The sequence below is a fragment of the Lacerta agilis genome, chromosome 5 (genome assembly GCF_009819535.1).
Source record: "Lacerta agilis isolate rLacAgi1 chromosome 5, rLacAgi1.pri, whole genome shotgun sequence".
In the NCBI taxonomy this organism is placed as follows: domain Eukaryota; kingdom Metazoa; phylum Chordata; class Lepidosauria; order Squamata; family Lacertidae; genus Lacerta; species Lacerta agilis.
In genome coordinates, this window is record NC_046316.1 from 78,707,170 (window position 1) to 78,730,443 (window position 23,274).

General features: G+C 41.5%; 1 protein-coding gene across 1 annotated transcript in view; it reads right to left on the reverse strand.

The window, feature by feature from the left end:
* Positions 1–23,274, reverse strand: part of SI (sucrase-isomaltase) — a 102,934-nt gene that overhangs the window by 38,942 nt on the left and 40,718 nt on the right. The window contains exons 22-36 of the mRNA XM_033150581.1: positions 22,063–22,112; positions 19,766–19,936; positions 17,064–17,213; positions 16,286–16,492; positions 15,556–15,710; positions 12,726–12,894; positions 11,671–11,767; positions 10,920–11,032; positions 10,667–10,792; positions 9,065–9,193; positions 8,435–8,545; positions 7,780–7,842; positions 6,222–6,356; positions 4,833–4,917; positions 2,995–3,133 (exon numbers count right to left, since the gene is read on the reverse strand). Of these exons, the coding sequence (XP_033006472.1) occupies positions 2,995–3,133; positions 4,833–4,917; positions 6,222–6,356; positions 7,780–7,842; positions 8,435–8,545; positions 9,065–9,193; positions 10,667–10,792; positions 10,920–11,032; positions 11,671–11,767; positions 12,726–12,894; positions 15,556–15,710; positions 16,286–16,492; positions 17,064–17,213; positions 19,766–19,936; positions 22,063–22,112 (1,900 nt within the window). The remainder of the gene's footprint in view (positions 1–2,994; positions 3,134–4,832; positions 4,918–6,221; positions 6,357–7,779; positions 7,843–8,434; positions 8,546–9,064; positions 9,194–10,666; positions 10,793–10,919; positions 11,033–11,670; positions 11,768–12,725; positions 12,895–15,555; positions 15,711–16,285; positions 16,493–17,063; positions 17,214–19,765; positions 19,937–22,062; positions 22,113–23,274) is intronic.

Consider the following 23,274-nt stretch of genomic DNA (forward strand, 5'->3'; position numbering starts at 1 on the left):
TCTTTGCTTGCTCATTGAATTGGAAAGGAAACAACCTAGAAATATTACCATTAGATCGGAGATTATCTAAAAGAGAATATAACTCAATAAGGAATTAGCATGTAATAAAATTGCCTCGGAGCTGGAGAAATAAATTGTTAAAGAGCAAGTCTTGCCCATTTTCTTCACATAATACGCACCCTCTTGCCCCTCTTTAACATTTACTTTTTAAAAAGTGAATTGTTAAGGTTATTAATTTAAGAATGGGTATACAGAACACTTAATTTAAAATAATCATTCAGTGTAGCCTACGTGGAATCCTAGCCAAACAAATACAAGCTTTTTAATTAAAGTAGTCCATCACATACGAGGCTTGGAGCAAGGGGTTATTTTCAACTTTAATTTCTTATGCTAGTCTTAATGGCCTATCAAAAATGCTGAAAAATGCTTTGTGACACCAGTGAATGGCAGAGCGGTCTTTATTACAGTTGGCGGAACTTTCTGCCTCTGCATCACATAGGACTGTCTCAAGATGGCCTTTGAATACCTCTCATAAGAGGAATCCCATTTATATGTTCCCTGTGTTGTATCTGAATGCACGGAAACAAGAAGGTTTGGCGGGATGTAATTAAACATCCATATTAAAACCACTAAGCTGGCCATTTGGTGTCACAAACCAGGTCAACAATTAAGTTTGCACAACATAATATGGTTATTAGAATATGTGTACAAATAATTTGCTCCCAGCTAAGCGAAGAATCAGGTCTCTTAATATTGTGCCCCAATGTATTTGCATTCTTAGAAACAAGACAATGAAACTTGATGCTTTAAAGGCTATTCAAGCTGGAAAGCTAAATGTTCCAATGACACTCAGAATCTAATAATAATAATAATAATAATAATAATAATAATAATAATAATAATAATAATTTATTTATACCCCACCCATCTGGCTGGGTCTCCCCAGCCACTCTGGGCGGCTTCCAACAAAATATTAAAATACAATAGTCTGTCAAACATTAAAAGCTTCCCTAAACAAGGCTGCCTTCAGATGTCTTCTAAAAGTCTGGTAGTTGTTTTTCTCTTTGACATCTGGTGGGAGGGCGTTCCACAGGGTGGGTGCCACTACCGAGAAGGCCCTCTGCCTGGTTCCCTGTAACTTGGCTTCTCGCAGCGAGGGAACTGCCAGAAGGCGCTCGGCACTGGACCTCAGTGACCAGGCAGAATGATGGGAGTGGAGACGCTCCTTCAGGTATACTGGACCGAGGCTATTTAAGGCTTAAAGGTCAGCACCAACACTTTGAATTGTGCTCGGAAACATACTGGGAGCCAATGTAGGTATTTCAAGACCGGTGTTATATGGTCTTGGCGGCCGCTCCTAGTCACCAGTCTAGCTGCTGCATTCTGGATTAGTTGTAGTTTCCAGGTTACCTTCAAAGGTAGCCCCACATAGAGATAACTAGAGCATGCACCACTCTGGCGAGATAGTCCGCAGGCGGATAGGGTCTCAGCCCGCATACCAAACAGAGCTGGTAAACAACCGCCCTGGACACAGAATTAACCTGCACCTTCATGGACAGCTGTGAGTCCAAAATGACTCTCAGGCTGCACACCTGGTCCTTGAGAGGCACAGTTACCCCATTCAGGATCAGGGAGTCCTCCACACCTGCCCGCCTCCTGTCCCCCAAAAACAGTACTTCTGTCTTCTCAGGATTCAACCTCAATCTGTTAGCCGCCATCCATCCTCCAACCGCCTCCAGGCACTCACACAGGACCTTCACCACCTTCACTGGTTCTGATTTGAAAGAGAGGTAGAGCTGGGTATCATCTGCATACTAATGACCACCCAGCCCAAACCTCCTGATGATCTCTCCCAGCGGCTGCATGTCAATGTTGAAAAGCATAGGGGAGAGGACAGAACCCTGAGACACCCCACAAGTGAGAGCCCAGGGGGCTGAACACTCATCCCCCCTCACCACTTTCTGACCATGGCCCAGGAGGGAGGGGCAGAACACTGTATAACAGTGCCCCCAGCTCCCAGCCCCTCTAGACGGTCCAGAAGGATGTTATGGTTGGCAGTATCAAAAGCTGCTGAGAGATCCAGCAGAAGTAGGAAACAGCTCTCACCTTTGTCCCTAGCCTGCCGGAGATCATCGACCAGTGCGACCATTGCTCTGACTCAGTATAAGGCAGCTTCCTATGTTCCATCAAGTGATTATTGATATTGCAGAGTTCTTTGGCCACTGAAGGAATGCTAATAGTGTAATCCAATGCATGTCTACCCAGAAGTAAATCCCATTCAGCTCGGTGGGACTTATTTTGTGTTCTAGCAGTATGCCATAAGCCTGTGTTTCCCAAACTTGGGTCTCCAGCTCTTTTGGGACTACAACTCCCATCATCCCTAGCTAGCAGGACCAATGGTCAAGGGTAAATAGGAACTGTAGTCCCTAAACAGCTGGAGGCTCAAGTTTGGGAAACACTGCCATAAGCACTTATTTGCTAGTTGTGAGGTATTTGTGAAATATATACAGTGGTGGCACCTTGGAAGTCAAACAGAATCCATTCCGGAAGTCCGTTCGACTTCCAAAACGTTTGAGAAAAGGCGTGGATTCTGATTGGCTGCAGGAAGCTCCGTTGGATATTCGGGTTCCAAAGAAAATTCGAAAACCAGAACAATCACTTCTGGTTTTTGATCGTTTGGGAGCCAAAACGTTCAACTCCCAAGGCGTTTGAAAACCAAGGTACAACTGTACCCCATAAACTACTTAAGAACTCAATTATTTTGGTGGGTTGTTTTCTTGTTCAAACAAGTACAAATGAAGGAAAGAGCAAGATTTAAATATGTTCAGCATCTTTATATATATATATATATTAAAAGATAAAATAAGCCATGTATAACTTTGTAAACTATTTGTACTAATTGTTTCTAGTAAACGGAGAAATGAATTGTTTAAAAAGTGAGACAAGCCCCAGGGAAATAATGTACCAAAAAGGGGGGGGGGGCAAGCAACTTACTCATATGTAGGCTTTGTTTGTGACCAACCATATAGATTGTGGACATCATAGTGTCGAACTGGAGTTCCATCTGCCAGAAATTGTTGACTCTGCATGCACAAGGTTTTACTACTCAGCCCAACTTCTTTTCCTAATAAGTCTAAAGAAGAACAAAACATTAAAAGAGGTTAAACAAAATATTATCCACCTTCTGCTTTCAGCACATATTTAAAAAAACAAATTATAAAGTCATATTGGAGTATCAAAATTAAAAATTATGGTTTGGAGTAGAATCCAGTGGTGTGATATTTGAATGGCATAGACAAAATATTAATTTGAATCTTCTGAATTTTTGTTGTGCTTACAAAAATAGCAGTCCATGTCTATGTATGCATGTGGGGGTGGTGAAGTTATGACTATGGTCCCTTCATGATTACATTGGCTTAAGAGTGAACTTCCCGGAATGCACATGCCTAAAATGGAGGTGGACAGATGTGCCATCTTGAGGGTAACATAGCATTCCAAATCCAAGATTTAGCATCAGAAAACTGTGGGCAGTTGGAGATCTGATTGGCTTCAAAAAGACCTTGTTTGAAAAACATTAATGAAAAGAGCCACATTGGTAAAATTTGGTGCTGGTAAATTTGGTGTTGGGAAAATTGGGTGAGTTCCCTGGACTTCTGCTTTTTTGAGAGACACCCAGTTTATTTATATTTATTCTCAGGTAGCTCACTGGGAAGGGGATGCGGGTGGCGCTGTGGGTTAAACCACAGAGCCTAGGGCTTGCTGATCAGAAGGTCAGCAGTTCGAATCCCTGCGACAGGGTGAGCTCCCGTTGTTCAGTCCCAGCTCCTGCCCACCTAGCAGTTCAAAAGCACGTCAAAGTGCTAGTAGATAAATTGGTACTGCTCCGGCAGGAAGTTAAACGGTGTTTCTGTGCACTGCTCTGGTTCACCAGAAGCGGCTTAGTCATGCTGGCCACATGACCCGGAAGCTGTACACTGACTCCCTCGGCCAGTAAAGCGAGATGAGCGCCGCAACCCCAGAGTCAGACACGACTGGACCTAATGGTCAGGGGTCCCTTTACCTTTACCTAGCTCACAGGGAAGCCTCTTGATGAGAAAAAAATATCTGCAAATGACTAGGGACACTGGCTTGTCCCCACATTGAGGGGGCCTGGCATTACGTGACTTGTCCTGCCCCTGCCCCAGGTGCCAGTGCTCTCCTGACAGTGGGGGGTGAGGAGTGAGGAGGGTGATTTTCACCCTCCACACGTCCTGACCCCAGCTGGTGCATGAGCGCTCACCCCGCAGCAGCAGGGGATGGCAGCCCCCTCAATAGGGGGGGGGAACGACTCAGCCTCCTGCCCACAAATATTGAGGGGGAAGAAGCCCGTTCCACCCCCTATAGTTGGTGCCCCTGCAAATGACGTTTACACAACAAGCAAACCATGTCCTATGTTTTTCAGGTAGTGGAAATAACAGCACATAGAACCCAAGTTAGGAACCTGGAAGGAACAGCAGTAATTTCAATAATTAAAAGAGGGAAACATAATATAGGATTCCAGACTTATTGGTGTAGGGAGTCAATCTGCATTAAGTCTATACACTGCATTACAGGAAGTGTATGGGGAATTTCCTTAAATGGGATTGGGGCTTCAAACCGAGTTTGCTGCCACAACCGTTCCATATTCTTCTTCTTAACTTTATTTTGCTATTACCAGGGACACCAGCAGCCACAGAACTCATCTTACTTCCCCTTCTCCAAATGTTAGAAAACATTGGTCCCAAACTCAGCATGCACCTAGTATATAGCAACATTACAAGTGATCTAAAAGTAGGCATAGTAATTACACTTACTTGGTATGTATACAGGAAAATTTAGTTCGGAGTTCCCACAGCCACCAACTGCACCATTGACAAAATTTGCTGGTTCATTCATATCCTTACATTGAAAACAAAACAAAACACATAAGCAATATGGATCATCCTTTATGTTTCTGATAGCCTTTGATTATACTATGAAAATATATGAGGAGGCATCATGTCTCTCCATTCAAGGTGTCCAAGAATACTGGAGGCGTGCCAAGATGAAATGAAGAAATGAGCGCAAGTATATGCTGTATTAATGTGTAGGGGGTGTAAATGTGGAAGCTATAAAATGATTTATTAGAAAGATATTTATACTGTACATTGCTTGGGAGAATCAGGTATCACAGGTCTATGTGAGTGTCTGGATTTAAGACAGTTCAAGGTTACTTTTTCTGTTGTTGTTGTTATTGTTGTTTAAAATGCTATTGTTTTGGTTTAGAAAACGGGACCTTCTATAATCACACATCCTTTTCCTCTTGGAATGTTTTATTATTGATTCAGTAAATTTCATAGCTGCATCCTATATTCCTTTATCAACAATTGTGACAATTATTATTTTTTCTTTTAAATCTATTTATTCTTTCATTTTTTTCTGTACCTGCCTGTTGTTATTAGAACTCCGGAATATATATATATATATATATATATATATATATATATATATATATATGGGGGGGGTTGTATCCCATCCTTCATCTAAATACATACATGCTTCCTTCATCCACCTCTAAATACATTTCTTGTACTGTGTTGAGGAGCAAATTCAGTGTCAATATATTTCCCCATAACAAAAACCTTGGGCATCTGTGCTCTGAGGAATTCTAATATATATTTATTTGCATCTTGCACTGAAATGATGGACAACATTCACAGGGTCAAGATAACAAAGCAGATGAAATGCAAATGAATGCAGAAATAGGATAGCAATGATTTATGGGTAGACACACATGTTTGATATGGTCCAGACAGCCCTTTAGTAACAAGGACTCACCTCTTTGCCATGACCTTTGACACCTGAAGTGTATATTTTTAGGATCCGACTTATTTCTATAATTGTAAATTGCTTTAAATATTGTATCGTAATGTTGGGTTTAAAGGTTTGCAACCCACCCTGGGACCTTAGGTTGAAGAGTGGCTAATAAATTAAATCATCATAATCATATTCTACCCATTAATGTAGATGTATCCTATTACTAGCACATTTCAAGATAATTTGGATAGTTATCTCTGCATAAAAGCATTATAACTGTTAGTGTAAAAAACTAAAATGACATTAATCCAGTGAAAATATGGGTTGCTTTTTCCCCAGTAGCTGTTTTCTGCATCCATAGCTGTAGAAAACAACACAGACAATACTAAAATAGTTGCAGGACTTACAATCCATAGGCCATCGAATTTAATGCTATTTGCTGGATTGGTAGGGTTGGTGTGGAACTCCTGAATTTCTCTTTTCCACCACTGCACTGTAGAGTTACGGAAGAAGTCTGGGAATGCAACGTAAGCTCTGTATAACTGGAACAATAGAAAATGTGAAGAAAACAATATATTACTTAGATAAAATTGCTTATTTGTAATGAAAACCAAAGTAGGCAAGAAGTGTGCATGATCCATCACTGGAAAAAGGCTGACACCATGTGAATCACAGAACTTTCAAAAGCGGAGATGGGCTGGCAAGTCTTGATGACTCCTCGTGGAATTTGAATGCATTTTCAGAGCATTTTCAGGTTCTCTTAACAGTTTAGGCAGAACTAGTCCACATTGGGAAGTTTTTTATGACTGGTGCTTTAATGTATTTTTAATCTTTGTTGGAAGCCGCCCAGAGTGGCTGGGGAAACCCAGCCAGATGGGTGGGGTATAAACAAACAAACAAACAAATATTATTATATCATGGGTCTGCATGCTTCCTTAAGAACAGAAGATCTTTTCAAATCTAGCAAGTGGGTCGCAGGCAGAAGGTGGTCCAACACCTGTGCTCTATCTTCTGCCTATCCCTGCTTTACATAATATGCCCACACACATCTCCATGGTCGCTGTGGACAAAGTCTAAAGAGCCACTCAGGCTGACATCCTATACACCAGGCACGTCCAACTCTGAGGAGACTACAATCTACTACCAGTATAATAAAACTGGCAGTGATCTACCCATTGTCATTGCCAAAAGTTTTCGAGCTTTTTTGGGGGGAGCATTGCCCAGAGTTGTTGAGCTTTGAGGGAGTATAACACAGGGAATATAAGCTTTCACAATGGCAATGGCAACGTATATGAGACACAGCGCTGGGGGCGGGGCGCAGATCGATTGATCAGGAGCACACAGGCGAATACTTTTCTTAAGCCAGCGATCAACCTGAAGCACCCCGGGGATCTTCCTGTAGAATGTGGATGACCGGTTGGACATGTCTGCTATACACACTTAACTGGGAGCAATTCCTATTAAACTCAATGTAATTTCCTTCTGAGTAGACAAGTACAGGATTCCATTGTTGGGACTTTTGCATAGGAATTGTGCTTGCCCAAAAGAATGTAGGAATTCATTTCTCAAACATGACTAACAGTTGCTTGCATCACTCTCCGTAGTGACAAATGCACTTTGCATTATGGCACAAATGGACTGCTTTTTTTTTAGGTGAAGGGGAATCTAAACTACCTTGGGCTTACCAAATTCTTCCCCAGCTAGCCTTGCTGTCATTGGCACATATATGGTTAGTTCATTATTATTTGGGGAGGAGGGTTACTGGTTTGTGGGGATTTTTTTGTATTTTTACATTGTATTTTTTTATGTTGTGAACTGACCTGAGATACACAGATAAAAGGTGGTATACAAATTTAATAAATTATTATTATTATTATTATTATTATTATTATTATTATTAACACTACTGCATTGTTTTCACAATTATGGGGGCTTTTTAAAGGAGAGACACAAGTGCAAACTTACCTCTGTTTGCTCGTCCCAGGGTATTGACGTATTCACAACTACACCAGGGTAATCAGGCCATACCTATGATGGCAAAGTTATTTGGAAATGGTTAGCGTAATGAAATAATGAAATGACAGGGTTTGGGGAACTTTTCTTTACAAATGAACCACTGCAATTCACTCAGAAAGGTGGAGAGGAAATCCATCAAGTGAGAACAATAGAATAACATTATTTTTAAAAGAAAATAAAGGGTTACATGATCCTGCTCCAAAACTGGGACTGCGGAGAGATAAATACAAGGATGCAACACTCCTCACTTTCATTATTCCTTTCTTAAAATGACAACATATGGCTGTTTTGAGCATGCACCCTTCTTCACTGGAATTTGCAAATACCAGACCATAATTATACTTATACTGCTAGCAGCAATTATTATCTGAAATCTAATAGACTTCTAATAATCTTTTCAAGAAGAATTTTTTTTTTTTTACATAAACTAAACAGTTTCTCAGCTGGTAGACTATGGCTGCCGCAACCTGGCAACCATAGGGAAGACAAGCCTCCTTTACTAAGATGACCAGAGGCCCAATTTAACCCAAAAAAGAACATTTAAGGCATTTTAAGGCACTTGTACATGGAATCAATGCTAATGATACTATGCAAAAAAAATTACCTTTCCCCACACAATCTCGCTGCTATTGGGCCATTTAATGAAGACGTCATCCTCAACCCCTCTTGTGAATGGCGGATAAGGCTTGGTTTCATTCCCAGAAATGGCTGGATCCTGAAATGAAGAACTTTTGCTTAAGAACTAAAGGCATAATAGTTATTAAAGGAGCAATCCTGTTCTCAAAATATGCCAGCTTTTAGGATATGGCAGAAACCTTGGTGCACAACAGCCACTCTAAGACTCTACCAGTGCAGCTATTCCACTAGGGCAGGGGTGGCCAACTCCCAAGAGTCTGCGATCTACTCACAGAGTTAAAAACTGGCAGTGATCTACTCCCTTTTTGGGGGTTCAGGTCAAAGTTGTTGAGTTTTTTCAGGGAGGAGGTAAAATGTTGAGCTTTTTTAGGGGAGCCACAGTTGTTCAGCTTCTTTGGGGGGAGCCAATGATCTACCACAGACGTCCAGTGATCTACCGGTAGATCACGATCTACCTGTTGGACGTGCCTGCACTAGGGGAAATGCAACATAGGTGCAGCAAAAAACAGGTCAGGGTTCAGGGTGGCACAGTGGAGGAGCCCACTTATGCCAACATTAAAGTCATTAGATCAAACAGGAGCAGAATATATGTACTGACCAAAATGATGATAAATCGCATTCCATCCTGTTTCATTCTGTCAACCAGAGCCGGAAGGTTTGAAAATTCTGGACCAATAGTGAAGTCCAGCTGTCGTTCCATGTAATCAATATCTGCATATTGTACATCCTATGGAGAATAGAGCAAGTTGTGAATGGGGACATGTATTATTATGAAGGATCAGACAAACTTAATCTGCAGTTTTCAATGACTAATTTACAGACAAAGGCCAGGAGGCAAAGTGTCACATACCGGTAGGTCAAAGCAAGGTGGCTCTGCAACATCCAGTGAAATTCTGACCTCTCTTCCTTCCGTTTTGTTGTTTAAACAGCAGCTCCAATACTACACCATACCACCAAACCAATACTACACCTTACCACCAAACCATTTTAAATTCTCTTCAGTTTTAATATAGTTTGCTTGGTGGCATGTTCACCAACACTTGGAAAGTGTACCTACTTTTATCTCTTTTTCAATATCCTTTTAACTATTCCGCTCATTTTTGAGATATTTCCTGTTTAGAAATCAGTTGTGACCATCTTGTTCCCTCTGGGAAACTTTTCACTTAAATATATACAAGGTGTGACCGGAAAGTTTGGTGAATGGTCACAGAAAACGGACAGCGAGAAATATTCGAACATACTATCAGCATCGGAAACTCACGAAATGCTCCCAATTGTGTACGGAGATGAAGCCCTAACTCAAAAAAAAAAAAAAAAAAGTGTATGAGTGGTTTAAGCGTTTCCTTGAAGGACGGCAAACCATCAAAGATGACCCTCGGTCTGGCAGACTGTCGATGAGCAGAATGGCAGCAAATGTCGACAGAGTTCGTGAGTTATTCATGTGAGATTGGCATTTGTCCGTCCAAATGATGGCGGAAAAATTGCATATTCCGCATGAAATCGTTACTGAGGTTTCTGAGCTGTCCCACCCTCCATATTCTCCTGATCTGGGCCCACCGGATTTCTTTCTTTTTCCTGAAGAAAGAAAACTGAAATCTGCACTGAAAGGGCACAGATTTTCCAACATTTCACACGTCCAAGCTGCTGTGAAGAGGGACCTGAAAGCAGTATGAAAAGAGGACTTCTCCAGAATGTTGTCAATGGTGCATTGTATCAGAGGGGACCTACTTTGAAGGCCTGTATGTTCAAATATTTCTCACTGTCAGATTTCTTTGACCATTCACTGAACTTTCCGGTCACACCTTGTAGAACTGGATAGCATTCTGGCCATTGTTCTCAAGTAGTTCTTTGAGACTTAATCTCACACCAGATCCTGCCTTGACTCAAGAGTGAATCCAGAGTAGTCCTCCATTTTGTCAGCTTCATTGCTAACTATTCTAAGGCACGTTATTTTTTCATATATAGAAATGTTGACTCTTTCTCAAGAGTCACAACCTTAATGTACATTTTCCCAATTCCTGTGATTGTTCAAATAAATATTCTATGGACTATCACCACTGACACTCACCATGAAGAGAAAATTATCAAACTATGATTCCCAATTTACATACCTGCTCATCATGCAATTTTCTGGATAGCTTTAATCTAGCCATTATCTCTCAGCTTAACCTATGAATGGTCATGTCTACACACAACTTACATAGGGGATCTTAGCTGCTCTCATTGCATCATAAAGATCGGAGATTTCTGTGTCATTTCCATATCCATAGCGGGACAACTGGAATCCCAGACTCCAATACGGTGGCATGACTGGACGTCCAATGAGCTAGAAATAAAAAAATAAATACATGATATTTGTGTTACCTTACGCTGACAAAAAACAAATACAAAATGATAGCATTTTTAGTATAGGCTTTGTAAGATAGTTTTAGATGTATTACTGAACCACTTACTGCAGTGTATTCCTGAACCACTTGTTCTGGAGTTGGTCCCAAAACTACATAGAAGTCCAAGATCCCTCCAATAGTACGGTAAGTCAAAGCAGGAGTTGGCTGGAACTTTACCTCTGGAAAATCAAAAACGAGAAATGAAACTATCATATAGACCAGTAATTGCCAAAATAACCCTCTTCCCCGCTTGCTCCAGCAGGCTGGCTAAAAATAACTCAGGCCCCAAGGGCATTCCCATTGATAAATGAAAACTCTCCCTAGAATTCTCAGGGAATGAGCCAACCTCTCATTTCTTAAGGTAGAGGCACCTGCCAGGTAAGAACTAGCCTGCAACTTCCACAAATAACCTTTGTATTTGCTAATACTGTTTCCTGACCAAGTCACAGGAGACTGACTTAACTTGAAACAGGGATGTTGCATCAACCTTTGTGCTGTTGGTGTCCTCGTTTTCTGAAACTGAAAGGTTGAGCTCTCTATAACCAATATCAAGGAGTTCAGTGCAGCGCGGGCACAGTGGAAGGTGTTTCGGATCGGCTCTGCCACTTTCTCCCGCCACCCCTGCCGCCAATATGTAAACAGGCAGGGCGCTTGCCAAATAAGTGGCAGCAACTCAAGATCCCATTCCAGCATGGGGGAAAGGGACTGTAAAACTCAGGTTGGGGACTGGCATGGCTCACAGGGCACACACCTGCCAACCTGAGAGAAACTGTAATTCAGAAATCCAAAGTTTTCAGAAAAATCAAGGGCAACTTACCCATTCCATTGCTGTTCAGCAAGAGAACTCCGTGAGCATTTCCATCATTTTCTAGGCCCATGTAAAAGGGGTGAACTCCATAAGTATTAAGCTTGTACTGTAATCGTGGAGGGAAAACAATGTGCCATGAACAAACGCCTTCCTTGGCCTATTGATTTTCTCCCCAGCATGCTTCTACACATGTCAGCAAGGGTTACACATTTCAAGATCACAACAAGGTAAATAATAATTTCCCATTTTTTTTCTCATATTCTACCTTCAGATTGCCAGGAGCTGAGATCATTCAAGCAGAAAGCTATAAAAAAATGCATATAAAATGAAAGTTTCTTAAAACATTTAATTTTTAGGGGCCAGGGGAGGGGGGATAAAGTGTGGGTGTACATCTGTCTGTGCAATGTATACAAAGATTGAGGTGTAGTGCTCTCTAACATTCATACAGCTCAGGTATGCACACACCCAAGGTTCTGTGCGGTCTCACAGTGCATTCTTAGCACCTAGGGCTTATGTAAACTTCTGTGGATGCTAGATTTATTGTGTATTACTGCCAGAGCCATGTGCCTCTCCAGATTAACCACTGGCAGCAGAAAATGTGATGGGTGGGACTCACCATTAGTAGTGGCTGTAACATCTATATGGCAGGTATATAGAAATAACAACAACCATAATAATTTCCCTTTGGTATTATTTGTATTGAAAATGTTGCCTTTCTCTGGGAGTACACCAGCACAGTGATTGGGCCCAATGTCAGGCGGCACCAGCTTAAAGAGTGGCTTGGGATCCAGCCAATCACAGTGCATCTCCTCAACCCCACCTTCATCCTCAGAATGCCCTGGTTTGAGACTCTGTGCATGTTTGGAAGCTGAGCTGGCAAAAGCAAGTGGAAGAATGCTTCCACTCCATCCCAGCCTTGCAACCCCAGCCTGGTGTAAGGGGTTGGTGGACTGTAGCCTAATTATTCCGATGGGATGCAAGTGCAACTAATTTAGTCCAGATTCAACACATCCCGGTCTTTTTAGCCGAACGTTTTAATGAAGATGGTAAAAGAATGAACTCACCCCGGGAGACTGATCCCTTGCAAACATCCCCCAAGTATGCCAGTTCATCTGATGCCGGAATTGAGAGTGCTCTGTTTCACCAAACCCATACACGTACTGTGAAGGGAGGCGAGTTGAAATCTGAATGAACATGTCGCTGAAGATGAAGCCAGGTACTTGAGAATCCCAGCTGCAACCAACATATTTAGCAGTTTTCATTAGAAAGAAGTAGACAGCAGACTGGATTATATTTGATATAAGAAGATGGCAAGGTTTCAGAACATTTGCAGGGTGTAGGGGGAGGGGAATGCCATTGCTGATCATCTGATATTGCGGCACTCAATATTATAGCGATGGAAAAACCTTTCCCAATCATTCATGGTGAGCAATGTGTGAAATTCAACCCTTGACAGGGTAGCCAACATGTTGCCCTCTAGATGCCCCTCCAGATTCCCATCAGCCCCTCCCAAGCATTACATAAACTTCTGGAGGACCCCATTTTATCCATGTTCCTTTAGAACAAACCCCTTTTAGATGCTATGCTTAGGCACATTCCCCCGGGAACTAGGTTCTCAGAACATAATTAGCATCAACCATGCTATTTCTGGTAAAGAAGAAGAAGAAGAAGAAGAAGAAGAAGAAGAAGAAGAAGAAGAGGAAGAAGAAGAGGTGCTGGTTCTCATATCTTGCTAAATTTGCTGTGGGTGCCACCACAAAATGGCTACCATGGCTAGCAAAAATAGTCCCGTCCCCCCAGAGCACAGCCCTGCATCATATTGTATCCAGGCCTGCACCTCACCTTGCCTTATATCCTAGTTGAGCCTTGCCACACTGCAGAGCAGGACATACTGAATGTCAAGAACCTAGAAAGAACCTAGTCTTCCTAGGCCTAGTATTAAAAACATGGAGACTGCAGATACATCAATAGCCTTTAGGCCTGTGATGTCACACTCACCTACCTACAGTTGTAAAGAATGTCCCCAACAGAACAAAGCTTTAGGGAAGCTCATCACCTAGGTAGACCTGCCTAAAAACTTTCTGTGACAAAATATTTGAGTCCCATCAAATATTTTACCAGTACTTCTAATTTTAGCAATTCTCAAAACAGTGGGTTGAGATGGGGCTGGGGAAGGGTATTCATCAACTTTCCTTCTTATAAAATTTAAAATGATGAGCTGTTGTGGCAGAGGTGGGAGGAACAATCAGAAATCAGTTAGAATCTGTGAGGGAAATATTTTAAGCACCGGTGGTGCTGAAAAGGGTTATGATGATCTATAACATATCTGCGATTCTCCTGTCTGCTTAATGGTGTGCTTGTCTCTCTGTGCTATCTGATCATTTTAGATGACAGGTATGGAGAGGAAAAGCTAAACTAAGCTTAGTCTGTTTCCTGCTGTTCCTAAAAGAAACAGAGTGAATATTGCAGTTCGCCAAGTATTTACCCAAAGGCTTACAGGAGAACAGAACACTTCTAGGGGTTTTAACCACGAAACAGTAATATTTTCTCAGTTCACCCATTCTTTAAAAACTAGCATATGTACACTGAAATCTATTACTGTATGTGATTCTTGCAGACTTTTCCAACTTTATCTAAGCGCTCATCTCTATTCTCCGCCAAACCCCATGGATCCAAATGACCAATCACCATTTTAAATTTCCCAACTTTCCCCCATATTCTGCCTTCAGCAGCCATGCTGACATGGGCCTAAAGTTAGACTTTAAATTGGTGTGGCAAGCATTGAGTCTCAGCCTAACAAATATGCATAGCAGTCTTTCTCTGGCCTGGGCATTGACAAATCTGTTAATTTTGCTCCTTTAAGGAAGCAAACCTGTCCACAAGAAGCTGGGGTAAAGCAAGCTGTTGTAAGTTAAAGTGGAGTAAAATTACACCAGATCCAAAGTCAGGTGTAAAGTTAAACCAGATCCAAATTACACCAGATTCAGCAGCAGGGCTCTGCTTTACCCTGGCGAAGAAAAAACACACCTCTAGAACAGTGGTCTACATTGAGTTGCAAGGTCACATGACAAGGCTGAAGAGGCTTAAGGTACAGCCTAAATCTCCCTGCTATGTATCTCAATAGAAAAGCACTTTCTGATAGTTTTACTAGAGGGAAAGTCTCTTCTCTAGTGGTGCCCATATGACAGAGACACCTTCCCTCTCAGCTAAGGGAAGCACTGACATTAATTACATTTAGGGATCTTCTAGAAGCACATTTGTCCTGTCAGGCCTTTGCCTGATGGCCTATCTCAGTATAGTATTATAATTTTATAATTTTAGCTCTCTTCTAGTCTTTTGGTTGCATTTTTGGTTTTCATATGTATTTTAATATTGTTTACTTCCTTGAGAATTGACATAGGAGGATCAATGACGCAGGCAACAATCCCCCTGATCCTCTCTCCTTCTAAATTCAGTTTTAAGAATGATATTCATAGTTCACGCTACTTGCCATGATAATAAAGTTGTATAAAGTGGCTTGCTCATACTCTTGCAAAGGTTAGTCAGTGAAAAATAAGTGTGTAAGATAAATTGGTGGATAGATGGGAGTCAAATACTCAGAGTTAGCTAAGAAGCAAATTAAAAAAAAGCAGTATGAAAGTTTCTTAAATAAATATAGCTGGCGTGTGCTAATTTTTGCAGAAAACAGCCCTTGAATCATATGATTGCAGAAATACACTGCGAGTAAAAATAAGACCATCTATGTAAGTGCCATTTGAGAAAAGAAGCAAAATGACAACAACAACCACATCTCTGCCCCCCCCACCCTGTGAACTTTGTAGTAACTTGGGGAACAACTTGGTTTGTTTTCACACTTTTCCTATTCACTGCCCGGTTGTACAAGCATCCACTTACATGACTGTTCCAGTGCTTCTGCGCCTAATTTGGATACCAAATGGATTGTTCTGAACTGCCACATCATAGAGGCGTTTCTCATAGGTGCTTGCAGGTGTGCTGGGGACGTTCAGTGGCACTGGGACTTCATACCTTTTGTTACTGTAATCATAAATCTGCAAAGAGGAATGGGTATTGCTTCCTTAGAACAGTGTTTTTCAACCACTGTTCAGCGGCACACTAGTGTGTCGCGAGATGTTGCCTGGTGTGCCGTGGGAAAAATTTGTTTATTTGATTCCTATTCAAGAGAATTACTTTATATATAGTCAATATAGGCACAGAGTTAATTTTTTTAACATTTTCTAATGGTGGTGTGCCTCGTGATTTTTTTCATGAAACAAGTGTGCCTTTGCCCAAAAAAGGTTGAAAAACACTGCCTTAGAAGAAAGAAGTTACAGAACATAGATCGTAAGGCTGGAATCTTCCTGTCCGTCCCCTGCCCCATTAATAATAGGAAATCTCTTTAAAAACAACAGAATCTTCCTTTTTTCTTTTCCGGGGCAAAGGAGAAAGGTTGTTAGGGCCAGATGAACAGCTGCACAAGCTTCAAAATCCTTGATGGGTAGCGCCATCAGCAACATTTTGATGATACTATGGGAATAGATTTTCTCTTTCATATTTTGTGGTTGATGCGAAAGTCACAGGCGGATTGATTCAAGAGAACTAACTGTGGCATTTGTATCAAATTTACCTTAAATTGAAGCATGTCGTTCTCATGGTATTTCACCTCCAAGCGAAGCGTGTCAATGGGTGTGACAGAAATTCTTGGGCGTCTAACAGGTCCAGTGCCTCTGCTAAGGTTTACCGTTAAACCGGAAGGTGTGTACTGAATTTCTTCAACAGTATAACCATCATTGGATGGGTAGTAGCAGAATGGGACAGGTTCAGAAGCGTTATCCTGAAAACAGTATAGATAGATGGATTAGTACTTAAAGCAGATACAGTGGTGCCTCGCAAGACGAAATTAATTCGTTCCGCGAGTCGTTTCGTATTGTGAAAATTTCGTCTTGCGAAGCGTGGTTTCCCATAGGAATGCATTGTGCGGGGGGGAAATCACAAAACATTTTCGTCTTGTGAAGCACATCCATAAAAATATTTGTCTTGCGAGTCACCTAAAAAACCGCAAAACCCTTTCGTCTAGTGAGTTTTTCATTGCGCGAGGCATTCGTCTTGCGAGGTACCACTGTACAAGGAATTTATCATAAGTAATTCATTTCCAATTCATATTAAAATTAACACAGCTTTTTGCCTAACTTGCTCCAAGAATTATTTCATTTGTGGCAGGGTGTGTGCAGCAAGTTATTGAGAAAAACAAGAGGGAGTGGCATATTTGATGTCTGAAGGGGCATTTTCTCTCAGATCCATGACTGTGAGTAAAAGGGAAAGGATTGAGACCTGTGTGTTGTGCTCATGGCCAACACACCCCTAAGCATTGAAAGCATATATGGGTTTATATGTATGTTACTTACATTCCAGGTACAGCCAAGAGCTTCACATTTTTCTTTTGTTGCATCTGGCTCAAAATGACAATCAAATCTATCATTGTCGCTGAGGACCTGTTCCCAGGAGACTTTGTGATCTTCTCCCAGTTTAAGCTGAAGGTTTGTTATGGTGGCAACCTACAAAAATGAAGAGTAAAATCCACGTTGTAAATGCCACATGCATAAAAACTGTACAGTCGTACCTCGGGTTGCGTACGCTCCGGGTTACGAACTCCAGTAACCTGGAAGCGCAACCCAGAGTGCGCATGGCGCACGGATGCACAGAAGTGTTCTGCACAGTTCGCACATGCGCAAACCGCTACTTCCGGGTTTTCCGCGCGCTTGTTCGGGTTGTGTACTTTTTGGGTTACGAACTGTAACCTGGAACCAATTACGTACGCAACCCGGGGTACCACTGTATTTCTTTATTTCATTTATGAATTGCTTCCCATGAAATATCCCAAAGTTTTTAAAAAATGAAAACATCAGATAGATAGATGATAGATAGGACAGATACCATATTTTTCCATGTATAAGACTATATTTTCCCTAAATTTTTGAAGTTTAAAATAAGGGGTCGTTTTATACACGGATAGTGCATAGTGCATTTTCTTAATTTTGAGTCCCCCCAAAATAGGGGGCATCTTAAACATGGGGGGAGTGGTCTTATACACAAAAAATACAGTATATTCTAGTCTGTATCTATATTGGATTTAAGTCCACTATAGATACAGACTGGAATATATCTATCGCATATTCTTTGTGCCTGATACTTTACAAGTAGCAAAGGAGAGGACCCTCTTTTATGGGGGTTACAATCTAAAGTTCAGCACACAAAGAGAGGCATTGTGGGAGGCAGATCAAGGCATAAGACACAGCAAGGGACAAAGCAGAGGCAGTATTTAAGGGTTGTAAACCTGGGAGAACAACTGCCATTTGCATTTGAGTACGAATTCTTAAATAGGAAGCTACCTTGAGATTAATAACTTTGTGCAATAGATGCCTGACTATTAACATTCAGGTGACCAATATCCATCCAAATCTTGGCTTCTTAGTTCAACACGTATTGATTTTTTTTTTGGGGGGGGGGAATCAAGGGTGCATGATGTATGCAAATATGTTTATTATTTATAACTGGGCCAATAGATTTCCCCCACCTTTGAAACAGGTTTTAAGTGACCGATCTGCATCCTCTTTGAAGGATTCCTATCCAGCAGGCATTTGTGGAAAGACCATGTGACCCAGGAACAGCTAGTATGGTGGGGCATTGCTGCACCTGCCCAACCAGCACTGGCATTGCCACCTGTTTGCGCAAGGCAAGGGGTGGGTGGGTTTGGAATAGTGTGATGTAACTGCATCACCAGCCATGCCTTCCTACCTACCCCTGCACCATCCATGAAAGTAGTGGTGCTAGGTGTTGGGAGGGTGGCTCTGCACCTACTGCTCCTGCATGTAAACACATGGCACTGCATGGTCATGCCAAGAAGTCCTGCCGTGCTAATAGGCCTGAATTTCTGCCAGTGTTTATGGGGTGCTTATAAAAGTTAATGCTCTAGAATTGTATTAGAATGAGAGCCAGCGTGGTGTAGTGGACTTGTAATCTGGGGAACCGGGTTCGCTTCCCCGCTCCTCCACATGCAGCTGCTGGGTGACCTTGGGCTAGTCACACTTCTCTGATGTCTCTCAGCCTCACTCACCTCACAGAGTGTTTGTTGTGGGGGAGGAAGGGAAAGGAGATTGTTAGACGCTTTGAGACTCCTTAAGGGGAGTGAAAGGCGGGATACCAAGTACAAACTCCTCCTCCTCCTCCTCCTCCTCCTCCTCCTTCTTCAGTTCCCTACCACTTAGCAGCAGCCAATAATGTGGATCAGGTATAGGCAAACTCAGCCCTCCAGATGTTTTGGGACTATAATTCCCATCATCCATGTTAGCTAGGGATGATGGGAGCTGTAGTCCCAAAACATCTGGAGGGCCGAGTTTGCCTATGCCTGATGTGGATGCACTGATGCTAAGAATGTGGCAATTTATAATTACACAACCCAGAAGAAATGAAGGAAGTGGGTCAGTGACTTTTTTATGTCTTCTCCTCCATACAGAGTGACCTGTGGCTTAATTAGCTGCCGCCTCCATTTGAGCAATACATGGATGAAGGCGATGGGCCACCAACACCTTGCCCCTCACCCCTAATGACGCTGGGTGAGTATGGTAGGTCACTGCCAGTTTTTAATGCTGAATAGCAGGGGTCAGCAAGGTTTACCTCACCTGGGCCGGTCCACTCCAGTGGAGATCTCTCTATGGTCCAGATTGCGTGCATGCGTGTGTAAGCATGCGCGCCTGCGATTTCTGGCATCTGCATCTGTGCAGACGCGATTTCCGGCAACACAGAAGTGAGTCCCCACACCGCACTGCGCCGGTTTAGCGCAGCATGCGGGGACTCACCGAGTGGGCGGCTTTGTTCGGGGGTGGCTCATGGGCCGGTTAAACGACCCCCGTGGGCCGCTTGTGGCCCATGGGACTTAGGTTGCTGACCCCTGCTGGATAATATATCGCAGCCTACTTGAGGTTGGACATGCCTGACATATAGCAATGGTTGGTGCTCCTTTTACTATTTGTCTGTAACCTGATCCTAAGCGGCATAAAACACATAGCGTAAGAGATTCACTTCCATGTGTTTATTAAAAGGCATTTACCTTATCTGCAGCGCTGTAAGTGACTTGGAGATTCTTATTCTGAACCACACCATTTGAAGTAACCGTCACTCCTGTGGCATTATAGGACAATCCAAGGATTCTGAGTTCATCAAATATTAAAGTATGTGAATCTGCATAGTTATCATGTGCCACTGTCATATATAAGACATTCTGAAAAAACAAAATTTATACAGACAATATTGTTACAGATATATTGCAACAAAGAATGACTATAGTTATGAATCTCTGCTATTTTCTCTGAGTAATCTTAAGGCCAAAGTAAGTCCTGCAACGTAGAAACAAACACCAAGTCATCATTTTCATTTTCTGATTTTAAGTACGATATGTTTGACAAATTTGGGGGGAAACTGCAGTTGAAATCTAGCTGTTATAAAGTAAGTGGTTCACTAGAGCTTATAGAAGAAAATTGATGCAAGTTAGGCTGCACACCTCAGAGGTAAATCCTATTGAGTTGAATGGGACATTCGGTCAGATAAGTGTTTATAGGATTGCTGCCTTACGAACGGAGAATATATGTTTAGTATTCCTGTGTAAGTCACACTGATTTCATGTTAGGAAAAGAGAACAAAACTGACTTCTCTAGGATTTTCTCTACAGTAGTGTTTCCCAGCTGAAGCATTAAAAAAATTATAATAATGGCGGCACATTTCACAGTGATTATCAAAAAAAGTTTGAGCCTTGAAACAGTGGCTTAGAAGGCAATTAATAAATCAATAGTAATAATATTATAATAAATTCTCTGTCTATTTCCAAGCATGGTGTGTCAAGTTGAAATGCACATCCTGGCTTGTCATGAATCCAAAGCAGTCTAACACTTCAGAGTGTTGAGTCTTCCAATCAGCTCTTCTCCATTCTCTATTCTCCGTTCTACATTCAACCAAATTTATGTACTGATAAATTGCTACAGTCTAGGACTGTAGTAAAATGGATAAGGGGGTCAAGTTCAAGATTTCTGTGTTGATATACAAAGCCCTGAACAACTTAGGTCCTTATATTCCAGCCAACCACTGGAATCATCCAGAAGAGTCCTGTTAGTTGCCCCTTGTGTTACAGAAGTCAGGAATTTAGTGCTGTTGGCCTCATGCTGTGAAACACACTTTCATGCACCCCTTTAAGACTATTTTATGCCGACAGGCCAATGCAGTTTACATTTTTCTTGAGAAGCCAGTCATTTTAATGATTGTTCTGTACTGCCTTGCAAGGTTGTTTTTTTTAAAGAAATAGTTGCTGTACACTGCTCATTTTCTCACACAACGTAGGATGACAACTCACTGGCACCATTGTCACTATAATGCAGGCATAGGCAAATTCGGCCCTCCAGACGTTTTGGGACTACAACTACCATGATCCCTAGCTAACAGGACCAGTAGTCGGGGTGATGGGAATTGTAGTCCCAAAAGAGCTGGAGGGCTGAGTTTGCCTATGCCTGCTATAATAGCTGCAAATATATATATATATATATATATATATATATATATATATATATATACATATGTATATATATATTATATTTCTACTACAATGAACATGCAAGGTAGGTCACAATATCTGTGAATTGTAAAATAAGTTTCACTGATTAAAAAAAGAGAAAGACAAGGCAGCAGATAAAAGAATACACCAGAGCCAACTGTCACAAGTTAAAGAGAAAGTTCAGAAAATTTCAGCAGCCATGAAGCAGAACTCACCCAGACTAAAAAGTAAAACCAACAAAAGCAGCCCACAAAAAACCAGTGGTACAAGACCAAATGGAACAGATCTGCATTCTCATAGTTCTAATGTTCAAGAATATAAATTTTGTCAGTGCTGATTCAAAACATCATAGAGTTGGGTGGGACAACAAGGATCATCTAGTCCAACCCCTTACAATGTAGGAATCTTTCACCCACCATAGGACTTGAACCCATGATCCTAAGAGTCTCATGCTCTACCAACTGAGCGTGTTTATTCATTAATGTATTCATTTATTTGTTTATTCATTAACATAAGAGGAAACCAATTGTGTGGTGAAGCACAAGTGATAGATAGATAAGTGCTTGATAGATAACTGCTGATTAAAGTGGATTAAATACACACACACACACACACACACACACACAAGACTTTCATTCCCATGACTCAAATTTTAAACATGAGAGTCCAGATTCACAATGTGAGTGCTTTAGGGAGCAATCTTAAATATGGAAGCCAAAGTTAATTAGGCTAACTTAAGTTAAGATAGTGGAAAGCGCACCAGATCCAAACTCCATTTAGGACAATTCTAATGAAAATATACTTACATCGGTGACATTAAATTGATATAAGAGATAGTGTCCATTTTTCACTGTATCTAAAACATAGGGAAAAGAACATGCAATTTTTAACCAATGTGTCAAAAAACAAAGATTTATTAATTCATATTGAACACAACATGAGGTAAATTACTCCGCAGAATTGTTTGTAGGTGTGGGGTTTTTTGTATGGGGGGGATCAAATATCAACATCTCAAAATTTGCCTTTCCTGCTGGAAGACACCTGACATGCAAATCGCGTAATAACTAAATAAGAATTTTTTTTTTGCTTGCATGTTGTTTCAAAGGTGTGAATCTTTTAGATTTCTTTTCTTTAAATGCAAAGTGATTCAAATTGCTAATTTCTTGAGGAAGTTATCCCCCTCCCCCCACCTTGCCAATATCAGTGGTGGCTCTGGCTGTCTTGCCCTCTCAAGAAGCTCTCTTCCCTCCAAAATCAACCAGGAGTGGAACAAAAGGGAATGGCCATGCCATGAAGGCAGTGTAGCTGCTGCCACTATACACCAATAACAGAAGCATAGTGAGCACTGGTACAGATCTGCAAATTATCTTTGAGAATCCTATGTTGAGGCTCACTAGAGTTGTCAGTTTTTGACCCACAGCTGTGTTTTTAACATCAGTTTGCTGTGCACCAAATTTTCAGATTTGCTCAGATCAAGGTGCTGTTAAAAGACACAAGACGAGGCCAAGGCCTTTCTAAAAAAATAATAATACATCTGTCCAATTTGCAACTCCACATCAGCATGGACGCAGTCACTGCTCCGAGGAGGAAAATAAGCTGAAAGTGTGTGTTGAATAATTTACAATTTACTCTGACATTCTAATATCCTGAGCTTTACGCATGGGATTCACTGCACTTGTGACATTTCACTCCCACTCTCATACTTTCAAAGTTCAAAATCGCAAAACAACATGGCATTATGGAGAAAGAAAGCTTAATAAACGGTATGCCTGTCAAACGCATACACAACGTTTGGAGTCGCACTACATTTCAGCCCCAGAGAATCAGTGTTACAAGGATTCTGTTCCTACACTAACATCTGTTAACAAGTGTGTATAGTTCTGTGTGTGTGTTCAAGTGCAGCTGAAGAAATTTCCCCAGCATAGAAAAAAGTACAGTCCTGATCTAGAGCTTCCATTCAGATACAAGAACTCTAATGTGGATATTGAGCAAATGCACTTTTAAGGTATTTTCCACGA